Source organism: Diabrotica virgifera, chromosome 1, assembly GCF_917563875.1.
Source record: "Diabrotica virgifera virgifera chromosome 1, PGI_DIABVI_V3a".
Lineage (NCBI taxonomy): Eukaryota > Metazoa > Arthropoda > Insecta > Coleoptera > Chrysomelidae > Diabrotica > Diabrotica virgifera.
This window is the reverse complement of record NC_065443.1, coordinates 105019701-105037199: the sequence shown is the minus strand read 5'-3', so window position 1 is coordinate 105037199 and position 17499 is coordinate 105019701. Positions and strand designations below refer to the sequence as shown.

General features: G+C 32.7%; 2 protein-coding genes across 2 annotated transcripts in view; one reads left to right on the top strand and one right to left on the bottom strand.

Annotated features, from left to right (window-relative positions):
* The window catches only part of LOC114325333 (uncharacterized oxidoreductase YjmC), a 103535-nt gene extending 92214 nt beyond the window's left edge, over positions 1 to 11321 (bottom strand). Inside the window, exon 1 of the mRNA XM_050642779.1 lies at positions 11079 to 11321. The gene's annotated coding sequence lies outside the window, so the exon portion shown is untranslated. The remainder of the gene's footprint in view (positions 1 to 11078) is intronic.
* Positions 1719 to 17499, top strand: part of LOC114325330 (probable beta-hexosaminidase fdl) — a 430895-nt gene continuing 415114 nt past the window's right edge. The window contains exon 1 of the mRNA XM_028273374.1: positions 1719 to 1757. Coding sequence (XP_028129175.1) covers positions 1734 to 1757 — 24 coding nt within the window. The 5' untranslated portion in view covers positions 1719 to 1733. The remainder of the gene's footprint in view (positions 1758 to 17499) is intronic.

Below are 17499 nucleotides of genomic sequence, written 5' to 3'. Positions count from 1 at the left end.
TTATTTTTGAAAAAAACTTTTTATCGCCAAAAATGAAGGAGCGATGTTAATAAAACGATTTTTTTTTCGAAAAATTCGAATAGTCCGATTATGGATAATTTTCAATGTATGTATAATACCACAGGACCGGTTCGTATACTGGAAGATGACTAAACAACTATTTGTATTTGTATTTGTATATATTTGTAAATTCGTATTTTTGTGTAAATAAATGTTTTTGTAATTCTTTAATTCTACTTTTTTTCTGTATAGGTCTATTAAATTATCTAAAAATTGTAATGTTATTAAGGGTGGTTTTTAAGGGTTGAAATATTATGACATTATATCCTAAAGCATAAAACAATCAATATTTAACCAATCAAAACCAAATTTCACCCATATTAAAGTTTACAATGTTTTTATATAATGTTTGACCATAAGGGGTAGTTTACACCCCTAAAAATAATCAACCCCCTTAAGCATAATATAGAATATGAAGTACAGGGTAAGATGATCCTAATCCCAAATTTTTATCTAAATCGATGCAAGCCGAAATTATTCTTTTAGGATAAGTGAATTTTTTATATATAGCTCCAACAAGGGTGGTTTTAAGGGTTGAAAAATTATGATAGTATCTATATCTTAAAGCATAAAACAATCATTATGTAACTAATAAGAACCAAATGTTGATAATATTAAAGTTTAAAATGTTATTTTATAATTTTTTACAATTAGGGGTAGTTTTCACCCTTAAAAAACCAAAAGCGTACAACGGCTCAATATAGAAAATGAACTATAGGGTGTAATGAGCCTAATCCCAAATTTTTGTACAAATCGAGGCTGGAAGAAAAAATTGCGAGGTTTTGCCATTTTTTCAGTTTCATTTCCTCGACTACATAGACAAGCTACGGAGACCCGGACAAACAAGTGAGAAATGAAGTAAAAAAAGCAAGTAGACTGGCTGGATAATGTTGGCACTGTCTGAAGACACTGTAACGTAACTACATATGTAGCACCCTTCAAAATATTTTAGAGAACCTTAATCTTAAGCTTATTACAAAGTCATTTGTATCTGAATGGTGTGATTAAGTTTTCAGTCCAGGTAGAAATTAATAAATTTTAATAAATTGTACTTTTAATATTTATAGCTATTATTCATTATATTCACTACTCGAAATTGAACAATACAACTCAATTACAAATGACTTGGTAATAGAATTAAGATACGGTTTTCTAAAATATCTTGAAAGGTACTATACAGTGTATAAACGAATGGACACTAAATACTAAAAAATAATGCCCTAACCACATACGCTAAATGGGGGAGACACGTGTGGTAAGTATCGGCCGACCGCGCAAAAGATAAAGTGACAACCTTTCATAGAGGTATCGATCCGCCAATGAACAGTATCCAATCCAGAATCCAATTAGTTACAGTATCATCTAATAAATTTAATATCTTGCGAAAATAATCAAATAGCTTAAAAAACAATTTCGTATTTCAAAGATTTTCCGTTGTTCAACTTGGCAACACCGTTAGGTAGGGAGCACGCGTTAACATCATTGATCCGCATAGGATTGTTAACCATGACCTACCCAAATAGGCTTAGTTTTCCGTCTATCTCCGAAACCATTACGATTTTTTCGAAATCCATGTTTGTTTTCCAATGCTGTAGTGATATGTTATCCCACGGTCAACTTAGGATAATCGATTCCGTTCTATTAATTGGTCACAGGAATTTGAGCAATATAAAATGTCGTATCTCTGGATGCTTCGGGTAAGCCGAGTCCATCCGACTACTAGTGTTTATTGTTTATAGTAGATAAATGCCCTATTGCATCTTTACATATCTACCATTATTTTGAAATTAGATATTTTTTCCTAATTCTGTCAAGAAAACCATTCTCTATAGAATGATATACTCAACATTTCGCGCTTTTTGTTAAAATTTAAACCCCAACCTTTCAAATCCATAACCTCTAAAAAAATTAGAATCAAAACGTAAAAATATTCAGGCTTTTTATACATAAAAGAGAGCCCAGGGAAATAGTACATTCTTTCACGGTTTTTGCTCTAAATTTTAAAGAACCGCTTGGATTGACATGAAATTTGGCATACGAATAGCTTACAGGTCAAAGAAAAAAAATGATATTGTGCCAATGTGTGCCTTTGCCATGGGGGTGACTTTCACCTCCTCTTGGGGGTGAAAAAATATATGTCCAAAATAAGTCCGAAAATGGGTAAACTGACTAATTTTAAGTAACTTTTGTTCTATAGAGCTTTTTCGCCAAATCAACACCTTTCGAGTTATTTGCGAGTGAATATGTTCATTTTTCAACAAAATAACCACATTTTTAGACGGTTTTTCGCAAATAACTCAAAAAGTAAGTATTTTGTCGAAAAAAACGGTCTTAACAAAAATAAAGCCTATAAAAAAGTAAAAAAAAAATGGTGTACGCGTTAGGTCTTTGGATCTCGTAGAACCAGAGTTACAGCCTATGAAAAATAGATTCATATTTACCAAATTTCAAATAGAATATTTGGACGTGAAATATCCAAAAACTTAAGCACTTTTTGGGGAAAACCCTTTATATAACTTTTTTAAAGTGTTTAAAAAAAGCTCTATTTCTGTTTTTACAAAAAGATTCTAGCATTAAATTTAAGCAAGTTACGCTCAAGATAAAGTTGGTCCCTTTTGTTTTGGCAAAGAAAATGGGGAAGACCACCCCCTAATTAGCAACTTAAATGAAATTAATTGTTACCGCTCCACAAACTATTTTACTTATGTTGAGTTTATATGATTTGTAAGTTTCATTGATTCAAAGTGCTTATTTTTGAAAAAATTTGGTTTCAAAGTAAAGTTTTTAAAAATTTTAATTTTGAAAAATATGCTTTTTTTCAAAATAACTTAAAAATTGTTAGAGCTACCAAAAATCTCGAAAAACAGAAAAAGTCAGCATTGCTTTTCTGAATATCATGTATTTTTTGATTTTCTGTTAGACAAAAATTGATTAAGATTTGGTGTTTCTAAATTTGCATACATTCGTGATCAGTGACTCGTTCAACCCCTTTAACTACAGCCTTTTCAATAATAAGGACTTTGAACCGATGAAACTTACAGATCATATAAACAATACATACACGAGTCAAGAAACTTGTGAAGTTGTAACGATTAAGTTCATTTAAGATACTAATTAGGGGGTGATTTTCTCGATTTTTTTACCAAAACAAAAAGGGACTAACTTTATTTTGAGCGTAACTTGTTTACTTTTGATGCTAGAATTTTTTTTATGAAACAAAAATGAATCTTTTAACACTTTAAATAAGTTGCAATGAGTTTTCCCCGAAATGTGCTTCATTTTTGGTTATTTCACGTTAAAGTATTCCATTTGGAATTTGACGAATATGACCCTATTTTTCATTAGCTATAATTTAGTAATTTATGTAATTTCATTAGTAATAATTTTTTTAAATTTTTTACAGATTATGTTTTTGCTAAGAATTTTTTTCGACAAAATACTTACTATTTCAGTTATTTGCGAAAAACCGTCTAAAAGCGAGGTTATTTTGTTGAAAAAATGAACATATTCACTGCCAAATAACTCGAAAAGTATTGACTTAGTGAAAAAACTCTATAGAACAAAAGTTACTTAAAATTAGCCAGTTTATCTATTTCGTGACTTACTTTGGACGAATATTTTTGCACCCCCAAGAGGGGGTGAACACCACCCCCAGGGCAAAAGCACATATCGGCACAATATCACTTTTTTCTTTGACATGTTAGCTATGTGTGTGCCAAATTTCATGTCAATATAAGCGGTTCTTTAAAATTTAGAGGTTTTGCGATACTTTACCGTTAAAGAACGAACTAAAAAGGGAATCGAACATACTGAAAAAAGAAAACAATAAAGCTACATAATGTTATTCAAAATTGTTTTATGACGAACAGTAGTTATGCAGTTGCATATTAAAACATTGTGTGGTAAACCACTTCACGCAGGGTACAAGGTGATTCACGCAAGCCTGGCATAGTCCATAAGCTTTATTTTTAATGAAACACCCTGTATATTTTATGCTGATTGCTATTATTTTTAAATGCTGCTAACAACCTAATCTCAACGAATTATATCATCTATGGTCTTCTTCTTCTTCTTTAGGTGCCGTGTCTGTATTCAGACGTTGGCCGTCATCATGTTTACAATTTCCTGAAATCTCTCTCTATCGGCTGCTGCGCGAAATAATTCTTCTACTGTGCAGCCACACCATTGTCTAATATTACGCAGCCATGAAAGTTTCTTTCGACCAATGCATCTCTTTCCCTCCACTTTTCCTTGTATTATAAGGCGAAGCAGATGGTATTTAGGTCCTCTAATTATATGGCCGAAGTATTCTGTTTTTCTCCTCTTTATGATGCTTATGAGCAGACGTTCCGAATTCATCATTTGAAGAACATCTTCATTGGAAGTGTGCGAAACCCACGATATCTTTAGGATTCGTCGATAGCACCACAATTTGAATGCTTCTATTTTGTTTAGCATTGTGGTTTTTAACGTCCATGTCTCACAACCATACAATAGGATAGACCACACATAACATTTCAGCACCTTCTTTCGAATATTCATCGACAGGTTTCTATTACATAAAACTGGTTTCCAGGTCATAAAAGCCTTCCGTGATATTTCGATCCTAGTTATTATCTCTTCATCAGAGTCACAATTTACATTTAACCAGCTGCCAAGGTACTTGAAATGATTTACCCGTTCTAACTCCTCTCCATCAAGAGAAAGCTGACCTTGATCTATATTAATCTTTCCAACTGCCATCCACTTTGTTTTTGAAATGTTGATTTTAAGGCCTCTCCGATAGCTTGCTTCACTGACTAGATTTAATAGTGTCTGAAGATCTTGTAAATTTTCAGCAAGAATGGCTGTATCGTCAGCGTATCTAATATTGTTGATTACTTCTCCGCCTAGCCTTACTCCCTCTTGTCTGTCATCCAAAGCCTCCCTAAAGATTTCTTCAGAGTACAGATTAAAAAGGGTGGGTGATAAAACACAACCTTGTCGTACTCCACGTTTTATCGGCAGTTTTTCAGTACGACTGTCTCCAATTTGGATAGAGGCTACTTGATTGTAATATAAGTATTTCAGCAGTCTTATATCGTAGTGGTCAAGTCCTGCTGCCTGCAGGCAATAGAAAAGTGTATCATGTTGTACTCGGTCGAATGCCTTCTCGAAGTCGATGAAACAAACATAAACGTTCTTTCGGAATTCACAACTTTTTTGTAATAGAACGTGCATACAAAATAGTGCTTCTCTAGTTTCTAGACCATTTCTAAATCCAAATTGCTTATTACCCATTCTAGTTTCGCACAGAAGGAATACTCGGTTTTGTATAATACGTAAAAGTATCTTAAGTGTGTGACTCATCAAACTGATTAGTCTAAAATCGCTGCATTTGGTGGGCCTGCTTTTCTTTGGTAATGTTATAAACAGTGACTCCAGCCAATCATCTGGTATTTTTCCTTCGCTGTAAATTTTGTTAAAGAAAGTAGTCAAGTAGGTAATGTTTTCCTCATCCAAAAGTTTAAGTAGCTCAACAGGGATTTGATCTGGTCCAGGTGCTTTATTGTTTTTGGCTTGTTGTATTGCTTTTATGACTTCTGACTTCAGTATACTGGGACCTCTGTCTAATTGGTTGTCTACAATCTATGGTCTACATAATATTATGAATAATACAGGGTGAAATTTTGAAATTATAATGTATGGAAACCATTTATGGAATAAAATTGTTTGCGTTCTTATTATAGAAAATTATAAAAAATGCTGAGACACATCAACTTTTAAATTTAAATATGCGCTTTTAAAACATAAATTTAAAGGCGCAGGGTGATTCATGCAAGTTTAGCATAGCCCATAATTTTAATTTTGATGAAACACCCTGTATATTTTTATGTATTTAAACGCTACTTAACAACCTCATCTAAAACGTGTATATTATGTTGGTCTATTAAGAATATTACAAGATGACGTTTTGATAGTAAGTATAATTTTCGTCAAGACATTACACACATAAAAATCTGAAATGCACAAGTTATCACACTTTAAATAATGCTATTTTTTTATTAACTAAATACAGACATTAATTTTCTAAACTAAGTATCAATATATTGGGTTTTGTATTTAAATTCTTGACGAAAATTATACATGATTTGAAAATTTCACCTTGTATTATTCATAATAGCCTACATAATACAATGCGCGTGAGAGAAAACGGGCGGCCCACAAAATTGGTCATTTTTGATGTCTCGAATTTCCTAAACTTGTCCGATTTAAGTGATTTTTTTAATATGTTATATATAGCCTTATTCTTTAACAATATCGCTGTAGTAATATTGCTGCTAAATAGGTAAATTTTTATTGTATACCGAGGGGGCCAATCAAACTGTGTTTTTCTCAAAGTTAGCAACACCCTGTGGAATACACTTTAGCATTTATAAAATACTGAAATTAAAACCCAACTATAGCCTCAGGTTTTCTTAACATTCTGTTTTATGTTTCATTCGCTTATGTTGGATAATAAAAAGTTAGGTACTTTAACAACTAGCCACGTTCTTCATCAATACCGGGTGTATCTAAAATAGTGCGACAAACTTTAAGGGGTATTCTGCATGAAAAGATATTGACCGTTTGCTTGATAAACATATGTCCGCAAATGCTTCGTTTCCGAGATACGGGATGTTGAATTTTTTCTTACAAACTGACTTTTTATTTATTTCTCTAAAACCGGTTGAGATATGCAAATGAAATTTGGTAGGCTTTAAGAGGTAGTTATTACGAATTTTTTGACATAAAATTAAGAATTTTATATTCACCATTGGCGTGCATACGGGTCATATATCCCTTATTGTGCACACTGACATCTCGATCATGAGCGTCACAAAAAATAATAAAAACCGTGACTTTGGCCCCTTATAACTACCTTCGTCCCCTGCTCAGGTGTCCGTCCGTGTGGGAAAGTGATGTACACGACTAACTTAACATATCCCCATATAGTTTGTCCATATTACTTATCACGAGAAAAATCCGCTTGCAGCTCTTGAATATAATCGTAGGAAGTACTCAGGGGCGTAACAGAGGGCCCCAATCGCTTAAGGGCCCCATCTTGTCATCTGATATTATGTAAAAATCTGTTATTGTTATATTATTTTTACGTTGTCCTTTTAAATTTAAAAACGTAAAAATTTCTAACTAGACGTATTTGCCAAGTGAATCATCTCATAATATCTAGAAAGTTAATCCCTTCCGGCCTACCGAAATTTTATGGCAGCGACAATAAACTATATAATGCTTTGTACGTGACTATTGAAAGATATTAGAATTGCAATTTGACGAATTTAAGAACAATATTTTTATATCTAAAAATGGGTTTTCTTTCGCTCTGTTCTTTACCTACTTTTAGTATTTCGATACAATATTATCGCCAGTAATTTCATATTGGTTGTTTGCATTAAATGTTATTTATGCTTGTGTTGTTTTACGGTTATAGTTGCATCAGTTTGGTACGCATTTATTTAACAATTATTGACGACTTTTCTTGTGTAGGTAATCATTGGACAAGATAAGGAAATTATAACAGTTACGCTTTAGGGGAGTCAATGTAGAAAAGCTTGCATTGTTTCGGTTTCGGAAAAAATCGAACAAGCTTATATTTTATAAAACATTTTTTGTTAGTTTATATATCTTATCTTAAAGTGAAAAGTTCTACTCACAGATGCCTCTAATTGTTTATTAATTCTTTAAACAATAAAACTGTTTTATATTAAATAATTTTAAAAGATATCGGCGAATTCATAATTTTACTTTGTTCAAAAATGTTTCTATTTGCTTTTTGATTATGCTGAATTCGAACATGTCATTAAATCAGGGCCATAAGTATGATGTTGGAGGCCCCGGGGCAAACGTGATCTGGGGGCTACCGCGAGATCTGGGGTTAATCACCCAGCAGAAGGAGTCCGGGAAAATTGATATTTAACCACTTGAAAACGCATTTTAATGTACTCCATGACTGAAGTTTCTTGTACCTACCTACATATTGCTATTTTAGTTGACCAACCCAAAAAAAAATTTGAAATCACATTATTTTAAGCTAAATATTTACCATCAATATAACATCTTTTCTGTTTTCATAAAAAATATACCACTTTAATGTTACTTACATTCTTCGGCTATAATGTAGGTTTTTAATCGCGTTATATTGCCTATAGGCAGTATAACGCGATTACAATCGCGGGGCCCCCTTCGCCGGGGGCCCCGAGGCACTGCCCCGGTTGCCCCAGTGGTAGTTACGGCCCTGTCAGACATTACAATTTGAAAATTCAAAATAAATTTTTTTGAGCACTTATACAGTATGTCTGCGTGGCTTCGAACCATATGGGAAACATTTTTATTATCAATTTTACGAAAAAAGTTACTCTTCATAAAATGCTCTGAATATTCTTAAATATGAGATACAAAATAAGCCAGATAAACCATCAGATATCAAAGCTTATCAATTTTATACGAGGTAAGTCAAAAAATAGGAATTTAACTCAAGAATAAAGTATTTTTATATTTAACAATACACGATTTTAATTTTAATATGTAATTACATCCTTGTATATATGTAAATAATTAATTTTTCCAAATATTTCTCAAATTACCGATAACCAACATAATTTTATTACAATAATTATAATAACTATTTTATTATTATTTTTTTAATTTTACGAAAAAATTCTTCATAAAATTCTTATCAGATTCTTTATAAAAAGCTCTCCATTATCTCAAAACGAAGATTCAATCGTAATATATCACATTTTACAAACTTTATACGAGGTATGTCGAAAAATATGAATTTCTCTCTAAGAGTTAAGTACCTTTATAGTTCACAATATTTCAACTGGAATGATATAATTGCATATTTAAACATAGTTTTTAATTGCGAACAACTTTTTATAATAAAATTTTTCAATATTGTAAAATATAAAGGTGGTATAGGTACTATTGAGCGAAATTAATATTTCTTGATATACCTCGTATAAAATCAATAAAGTTTAATATCTGATTATTGAAACTTAGGTTTTATACCATGCAGAGCATTTTATGAAGAATAACTTTTTTTCGTAATATACAGGGTGTAACAAAAATACAGGTCATAAATTTAATCACATATTCTGGGACCAAAAATAATTCTATTGAACCTAACTTACCTTAGTACAAATATACACATAAAAAAAGTTACAGCCCCTTTAAATTACAAAATGAAAATCGATTTTTTCGAATGTATCGAAAACTATTGGAGATTTTTTTATTGAAAATGGATATGTGACATTCTTATGGCAGTAGCATCTTAAGAAAAAATTACAGTGAAATTTGGACACCCCATAAAAATTTTATGGGGGTTTTGTTCTTTAAACCCCCCCAAACTTTTGTGTACGTTCCAATTAAAGTATAATTGTAGTACCATTAGTTAAACACAATGTTTTTTAAAACTTTTTTGCCTCTTAGTACTTTTCCGAAAAGTCAGTTTTTATCGAAATATCTCGAATATTTGTCAAATACACCACATATTTGTATATGGTTAAGTACGATTATGGAGACTTGGTAATAATATCAATATTTATTTATGATTTACATTTTTAGGGATATTTTGAACCATTTTAAAAAAGAAGTCACATTTGGATAAAAGGTGGCTTTTTGAAAAAATACAGAGGCAAAAAAGTTTTAAAAACACTGTGTTTAACTAATGGTACCGCAGTAATATTTTAATTCGAACGTACAGAAACATTTGGGGGGTTTAAAAGAACAAAACCCCCATAAAATTTTTATGTAAACATATTGAAAAATAAGCCTCAACTCGATAAAAACTGCCTTATCGAAAAAATACTAAGAGGCAAAAAAGTTTTAATAATAATGAATTTAACTAATGGTACCACAATAATAATTTAGTTGAGACGTACACAAAAGTTTGGGGGGGTTTAAGGGAACCAAATCCCCATAAAATTTTTATGGGGTGCACAAATTTCACTAAAACGTTGTCTTTAAGATGTTACTGCCATAAGAATGCCACATGTCCATTTTCAATAAAAAATCTCTAATAATTTTCGATATATTCGAAAAAATCGATTTTCATTTTGTAACTTCAAAGGGCTGTAACTTTTTTTATGTGCATATTTGTACTAAGGTAAGTTAGGTTTATTCGAACTATTTTTGGTCCCAGAATATGTGATTTAATTTATGACCTGTATTTTTGTTACACCCTGTAGATATGTAATAAAAAAGTTTCCCATAGGTTTCACACACTTTTTTGGAATGGGTCTGTATACCGATAAAGATGAGAAATGTAAGTTGTTATGAACAGTGAATGATAACGCTAATACAAAAAAGTTTTTGTTAAATAAGTCGTATTTAGTAATTGTTTAACGCGGGAGCAGTCGCGCTCACTTCTGTCACGTAAGCAGTCGCGCGTAGAACAAAATCTAACAATACGAATTTGAAACAAATTTCAATTTTATAATATTTTTGTTTGCTTGTTATGTTAAAAATATCTATTTCTAACAATTTTAAAACTAATTGTTTCCCACCAAAGCCATAAATTCCACCAAAAAAAAATAAAAATGAAATTAAAAAAAATTTAAAAAAAATCCTAAGCATTACTACAATCTTCTTCGAGGCACTTACAAGTAGAAAGTTATGTTGCAAAATTGTTCATAAGTTATCACGGAAAATGATAAAAAGTTGGATTTTTTCTAACGGCGCGACTGCTCCCGGATTAAAAGGGGCCCCATTTCAAATTCTGCGGGGGGGCCCCGACGGAGTTTGTTACGCCACTGGAAGTACGTATGTACTAAGGAGATTTTTAAAATCGAAATTAATCATTGGTAACATTTTGTTACTGAAAAGGTCTTCGTAACTCGCTATGAATATGTGATAACCTGATAACAATGTTTTACATGCTTTCATTGATTTTAAAGCAGCGTATAATTTTCAAGTATGTAATTGGTTAAACATAATTCAAGCTGTTAAATAACTGAAATGGAATAATAAAATAGACATACCCACGTTGAATTCAACAAAATATACTGGATTGTAGCTCTTTTCACAAACTTTAGCACTTACCACAAGGCACAAACTTATAAAAATAAAAATTATTTTGTGTATTTTGTCACGTTATATACACTTCTTTTAATTTGTTTTACAAATATTTAACCTGAATAGGTAAATTTCTCATTAGTGAATAACAATAAAAAATAAATCATCAAGAGTGAATTGCTAATTTAAAATGACTTAACTAAGTTGATAACTATTATAATTGGTATAGTGGAAGGGATTAGAAATGTGTAGGTAAATAGGAAAACACGTAAGTTATCACCACTAAAATATGTGTACAGTAATAAAACCAGTAGGTAGGTATATTTTATTATGTAACCACATGAATGTGTGTCATCGATAAGTACTAATGTCTCCTACCCATTAAACTGGTCAAATTAACCAAAAGAATATGGACGAGTCTACAAAAATTCGCTAAAAATTGGTACGAATGTTCAGGACACTATTACAAATAAAATGTGAATAGTCCCATAAATCCCGCAGGTGCAAAAAAGCAATTACATTTACACTTTTTCTCCTAAGATTCACCATAATAATTAAAAATTCTTCGTTCTCACTTATGGACCAGGACTGTACCTAAATGCAATTACGTATTTCCTCCCATTTTTCTATTGTAGACTTTTTCCTAACGTTATTCTAGAACACAATGCAAAAGAGTTGAGAGTCAATAGGTATATATACAGGGCTGTCCCAGACAGGCTGTCCCAGAACGGTCGATGGCAACTCAAAATGTCAAAATGTGACGTAGCAGAACCTCTGAACGTATTCAACTCAAGTGAGGGTCAAATGGTGCTCGGGGCCTAATCATGTGATATCTAAAACATCCATGTTATTTATAACAATTCTAGTCAATGTTTCCACGACTGTAACGAAATGTAACTAAAACATGTAAAGCAGATAAACATTACCAGACAATCATTGACAATTTAACACGTTTTTTATGTTAATAGTATTCGGTTTTAACAGTTCACTCGATCCACGTGTATTCAATTTGCGTTATTATTCAAGAAGCCGCTCAAGTGCAAGAAAAGGGAAGCTGTGCATGAACGGACACACAAAACATAATAAGATTATGATTGTCTTTACTAGATATGACCGACGCAATTCCCCCAATCGAACCGCTAAAAACAAAATGCCAAACTTCTTCGTCTTTGAGACCGGCCAGACGTGAAATGAAGCGTTAGTTGGCCGGCATGATATAATGAAACCGAAGATATGACACCACGCAGCTCCTGTCAAATGTCAAGTGACGTCAATACGTGACGATCCCGACATTTTTGTCATTTATTGTTGTTTGTTTCTGCTATATTTATATAACAGGTTAAACATTTGGAAAAACTGGTTGTCAGAAACGAGTTCAATTGCCTCTAAAATACCTCTTATAGAAAATAATTCTAAAAATGATCATCTTTATATAGCTATTTCTTAATTAGAACAAAATGAGATTGATACTGAAATAATCTCACAGAATGGTGAAGATGACCATAAAAGAATCGGTAGATATGGAAACAGGAAGATATAACCTAAGAAATTGTGATCAAACTAAAAAGCCTTCACACAAATTTCCACTGCAGAACAAGTTACAGATGTAATGACCAAACCTCTAACGAAAATAAGATTCCACCTCCTCTCAAAGACGGGACTGATGTAGATGGGAAAAAACTTTTTAATATTAGAAAGCATTGAAATTTACCTAGTATTAATAAGGTTTTTCTCATTGTATTCAGTGAATGTCATAATTACGTTAGTGTGATAATAATTTTAATGAAAACATCACTATTTTAAGTGCACATTTGCCTATTTTATCTTCAATCAATCCATAATTCACAAAAGTTTATATCCATTACTTTATCACTACATTTCGTAAACAGAAATTTAATATAAATAATCCGTAATTTTGTTACCAGAATGCTTCCACTCTTCATGTTATCCATAGGTTACTTCAATTTGAGTTATTTCAACCGAACGAATTTGAAACACTTTGGTGTCATATCTAGTAAATTTATTGTATCATGGTTGACCGGTTCACTAGTGATCAAGGTTGATGGCCAGCTCAAGCCGCCTACCACTTCTTTCTTTCTAGTTGTTTACCTGCTCCCTGCTCCCAGTTGTGCGAGAGAAATACAAAATTGAAGATGGTAGTAGTGACAATAGTGGCAAGATCTCAAAACATGCACATCTTCCATTCGTGGGTCAGATTCGTTCATTTCCATTCAGTGTTGATTGAGTTGTCCGGGATTGCGTTATCCATAGTCCCTTTTTCCTCCTTCATTTCCAATGTAGGTATTACTGCCATTTTTCTTCGGATCAGAAGTGCCTATTTCGCAGGTAACGCCATCTTTTAAATAAAGGTAGAATCCCAACTTACAACAAATAACAGTACTGATCTAACACTATTTCGCCATATTCACGTCTAATAACAAATACGAGCGCCGTTCACCTTATTCTGGTCAGTGTTTTATACACATGAAAACATTGAAACACCAAGAACATTTCGCACACCTAGTTCAATAGTGCCACAAGTGCAAAACACAATATTCTCGACAAATCAGCAAAACGTTCTGTAGTAAACGCGTTTTGCCCTGTAAATAATTTATTTTGAGAATGACTGGCTTCAAAATTACAATTTAGGTAGCAAATTATACACTTATTGGCTGGATCTTATTACAATTTATTAAAAATAAAACGTTATTATTATTTTGATAGTTATGGCATTATTGCATTGTGAAGAAAGTCATTTATAAAACGATACCTAGGAGATACGGCGGCAATATAATGAAAAAGTCAATTGATTTTTGCAGTTGTGGCCGTATTGAATTATATCGGTTGTATTGTGGCAGTGTATATTATCGCCACATCTCTCTTGATATTTGCAGTTGTGGCCGTATTGAACGTATTGAATTACATCGGTTGTATTGTGGCAGTGTATATTATCGCCACCTCCCAGTTATGGCCATATTGCATTTTCAAAACCTCCAAAATCCCTACAGTGAAATACCGAAGTAACTTACTTTTTACTTATCCAAAACAATATTTTAGTTCAGGCTGTATTGCATTAGATGGGCCATTATATAGGCAATATTTTACAGCCTTAACCCAAAATTAGAATTTTTTGCAGTTGTGGCACAATTGAACTAGGTGTGCGATTTCACGGATGGATTTCATGGTTTTTGTTTACTTATGATCAGTAGCTTTGCATAAAGTTAATAATATTTTTATTCAGAATTAGGAGTAAAACATATTTTATATGTATAAATTGTATTAAGGGTAGTTAATAGTGTACTATACGCAGAACTACTAAAAGATGGTACTGACAAATTAGAAAAAATCATAACAATCTTATTTAACAGATTTTTAAATGGATACTTATTCCAAGATACTAAATGCATTACTTGTTCCAAGGTTACTTATAGGAAGCCGCTTCATTTCTTTAATATAAGGTTTCTTCTAGCATGTAGTTTTGTATGGTTTGAGTTTGACACCATATTATTGTACTGCCTTTCTGCACCTGTTCAATCCACAATGTGGTAACACACTGCTTTTTGCTTCAAGGCTTTTTTATCGAAGAAAATACCAAAGTCAAATGTCAAATAAACTTTTCTCTTCTGTGACTGGTTCATATTTGTTTTTATTTATAATTTTGAGGTTAGATTAGAACTACATTTTTCCTCTCAAGTACCTATTCAAATTTTCAAAAGTTATGCTAAAGATTGAATATGAATGTTAAACGTAAATAATGGAAAGTAATAGTGAAAGCATTTCGTTTAAAATATATAAACCTTAAACAAATAATTCCACTGCGCAAGTTACAAACTGAAAATCAGAACAAAATCCGCAAACTCTTCTGACCATTTCAAGCCAATTTCCAAATCAAAATTTACATTCGTTAAGCGGAAAACAATTTATGATGGCGATCGCCATTCAACTCGTCTGAAGCAAGCAAGTGTATATAATATGTCTGAAGCACATACTTGTAGTAGGGGAGCGAAGTATGCTAAATGTGCAGTCACTCGAGCGCTTTGGGTTGTGAAGAGTAGGTCCTAAAACCAAAAAAAAGTTAAGTAAAGTTTTCCATTTTAGTGGGGACTTTCCATTTTTAATTTAATTTTCCATTTCCAACAATCGTTTTTTCCGATTATAACGCAATCTGGAATAAAAATTTGGGGCTCCTATTTAAGATTTTAAAGTAACCCCCACCCCGCCTCCGTGGGGGGTCGTGTTGGGTATCATTCGATATAGATTTTTCAAAAATACTGATTAAGTGTATTTTGCAGCTTTTCGATCTAATGTTTAGTTTGCGAAATATCGCGGGATTTTTATTTAAAATTTTAAATTTACCCCCCACCCGTCTCCGTGGGGGGTCATGTTTGGTATCATTCGATATATCTTTGAAAAATATTAAACAAGTATTTTTTTAGTTTTTCGATCTAACGTTCATTCCACGAATTATTCGCTTTTTTTGTGAAACTTTTTAACTCGCCCATTTCCTTACGCCCCGCTTAAATCGTCAGATTTTTGAAATATACACTGTTTTACATGTCCTTAACTTACCTTGTCTTAATCTGACAATTTCGAGTAATTTTAAGGATAGATTTTTTCTTCGGGCCCCCCTTATCGAACTCCCCTGTGTTAAGAGCTAATAATATTAGGGTATAATATGGGTATAATAAGGTATAATAATAGGGTATAATATGGTAGAGGTACATCTGCAGGGCACCAGGTTTCTACCCATATGATAATCTGACGCGCTCGAGTAACTGCAAAAATCCCCGCTTGGGCTCCCCTACCATTGTCGCGATCTGCTGGCGATCAAAGGAATTTGTGCAGCGTTCTGACTGCGATCGCGGCGATATAATTAGTTTAGCGTTCAGAACGCAGCAGGTTACATTTATGGCTGGTCGCGACGATGCAAATAAGAATGAATATCTAAAAAATTTTGAAATTGTCAACGAATATTATATATTCTTCGACCTGTCCCACTCGGATTTTAAGAACATACGTATTAAAAACCAATGTTTCATCAAAACTCTCTAAATCCTTCTAAAATATGTATAGTAACGTTCTATACATCTCTGCAAAGTTCTGGGAACAATTTATGAAATTCTCCTTATTGCTTGTACCTCAGGTTAACGTCATGTACCTACCCGCACATCTCTTCTTTTTCTGTAAAATAAACTGAAATGGCTTCCTTTGTAAATGGAAAAAATATAACGCCCACGCATACCTTCTACTAAATTTCTTTCTGTATTTGAATAATAAAGGTAACATGCCTTCAAATTAGATTGAATTGCCTTTTTTTTCTCCAACAATACTGCAACAAGCAGTGCTTCTTCTTCTTGTAAATCACACATTTTATACACAATATTTCCAATGTTTCCAATCGTAAACAGTAAGTTGTGTAAAATAGTAAAAATCGTAATCGTAAAAGTCACAAATGTGATCCAGAAGGTTGCCGTGTTAAAATGGAACTGGGCAGGACACATAGGAAGAATGGAAGACAACCACTGGACAAAGCGAATTCTCGAGTGGCTACCAAGGGCAAGCAAAAGAAGTAGAGGCAAACCTCAAACAAGATGGACTGATGACATCAAGCGAATGGCTGGATACGAGTGGATGCAAAAAACAGCAAACAGATATGAATGGACACACCTAAGGGGGGGCTTACATCCGATGATGGATGAAATAGCTGTTGATGATGATGATGAATGAAATCGTAGGTCGCTATCGCTCCGATTTGTTCGCTTTCTACAGAAGCCGATATCGCCATCACGATCGTGGTCGCTTAGATGTGTTCTCCGCTTTAGAACGCTCATCTGGACTAGTAGTTTTATACTAGTAATTTTTGTGCTTGAACGCCATCAAACAAATGCGCATTCTTCTGATGACAGTTTGAAACTGACGCTAGAACAAACAAAATTAGGTATGCATGTTTCTTATATATCATGTAGATACAGTGGCGTAACAAAATCCGCCGGCCCTCCCGCAGAATTGGAAAGGGGGCCCCCTTTAAAAAATTACTAAATGCGACATTTGTAACAAACGGCGATACCGTGTAATTTTCAGTGTCACTACCAAAGTGGTCCATACTTTTCGAGTTATTTGCGATTGACAATGTTTAGTGTTTAACGAAAAAAAAAAAAAACACGTTTTCATGCGGTTTTTCGTAAATAACTCAAAAAGTAAATATTTGATCAAAAAAATATTCTTCACAAAAATGTAGCTTATAAAAAAAATTAAAAAAACTATCGACCCAGTAAAAGAAAAGCTGTGGCTCATGAAAAATTGTACATTTTTCATCTTTATTTGTATCGAATAAAAAAGAAAAAAAAATTAATAAATGATTACTTTATTACAAAGTATTAATCTATG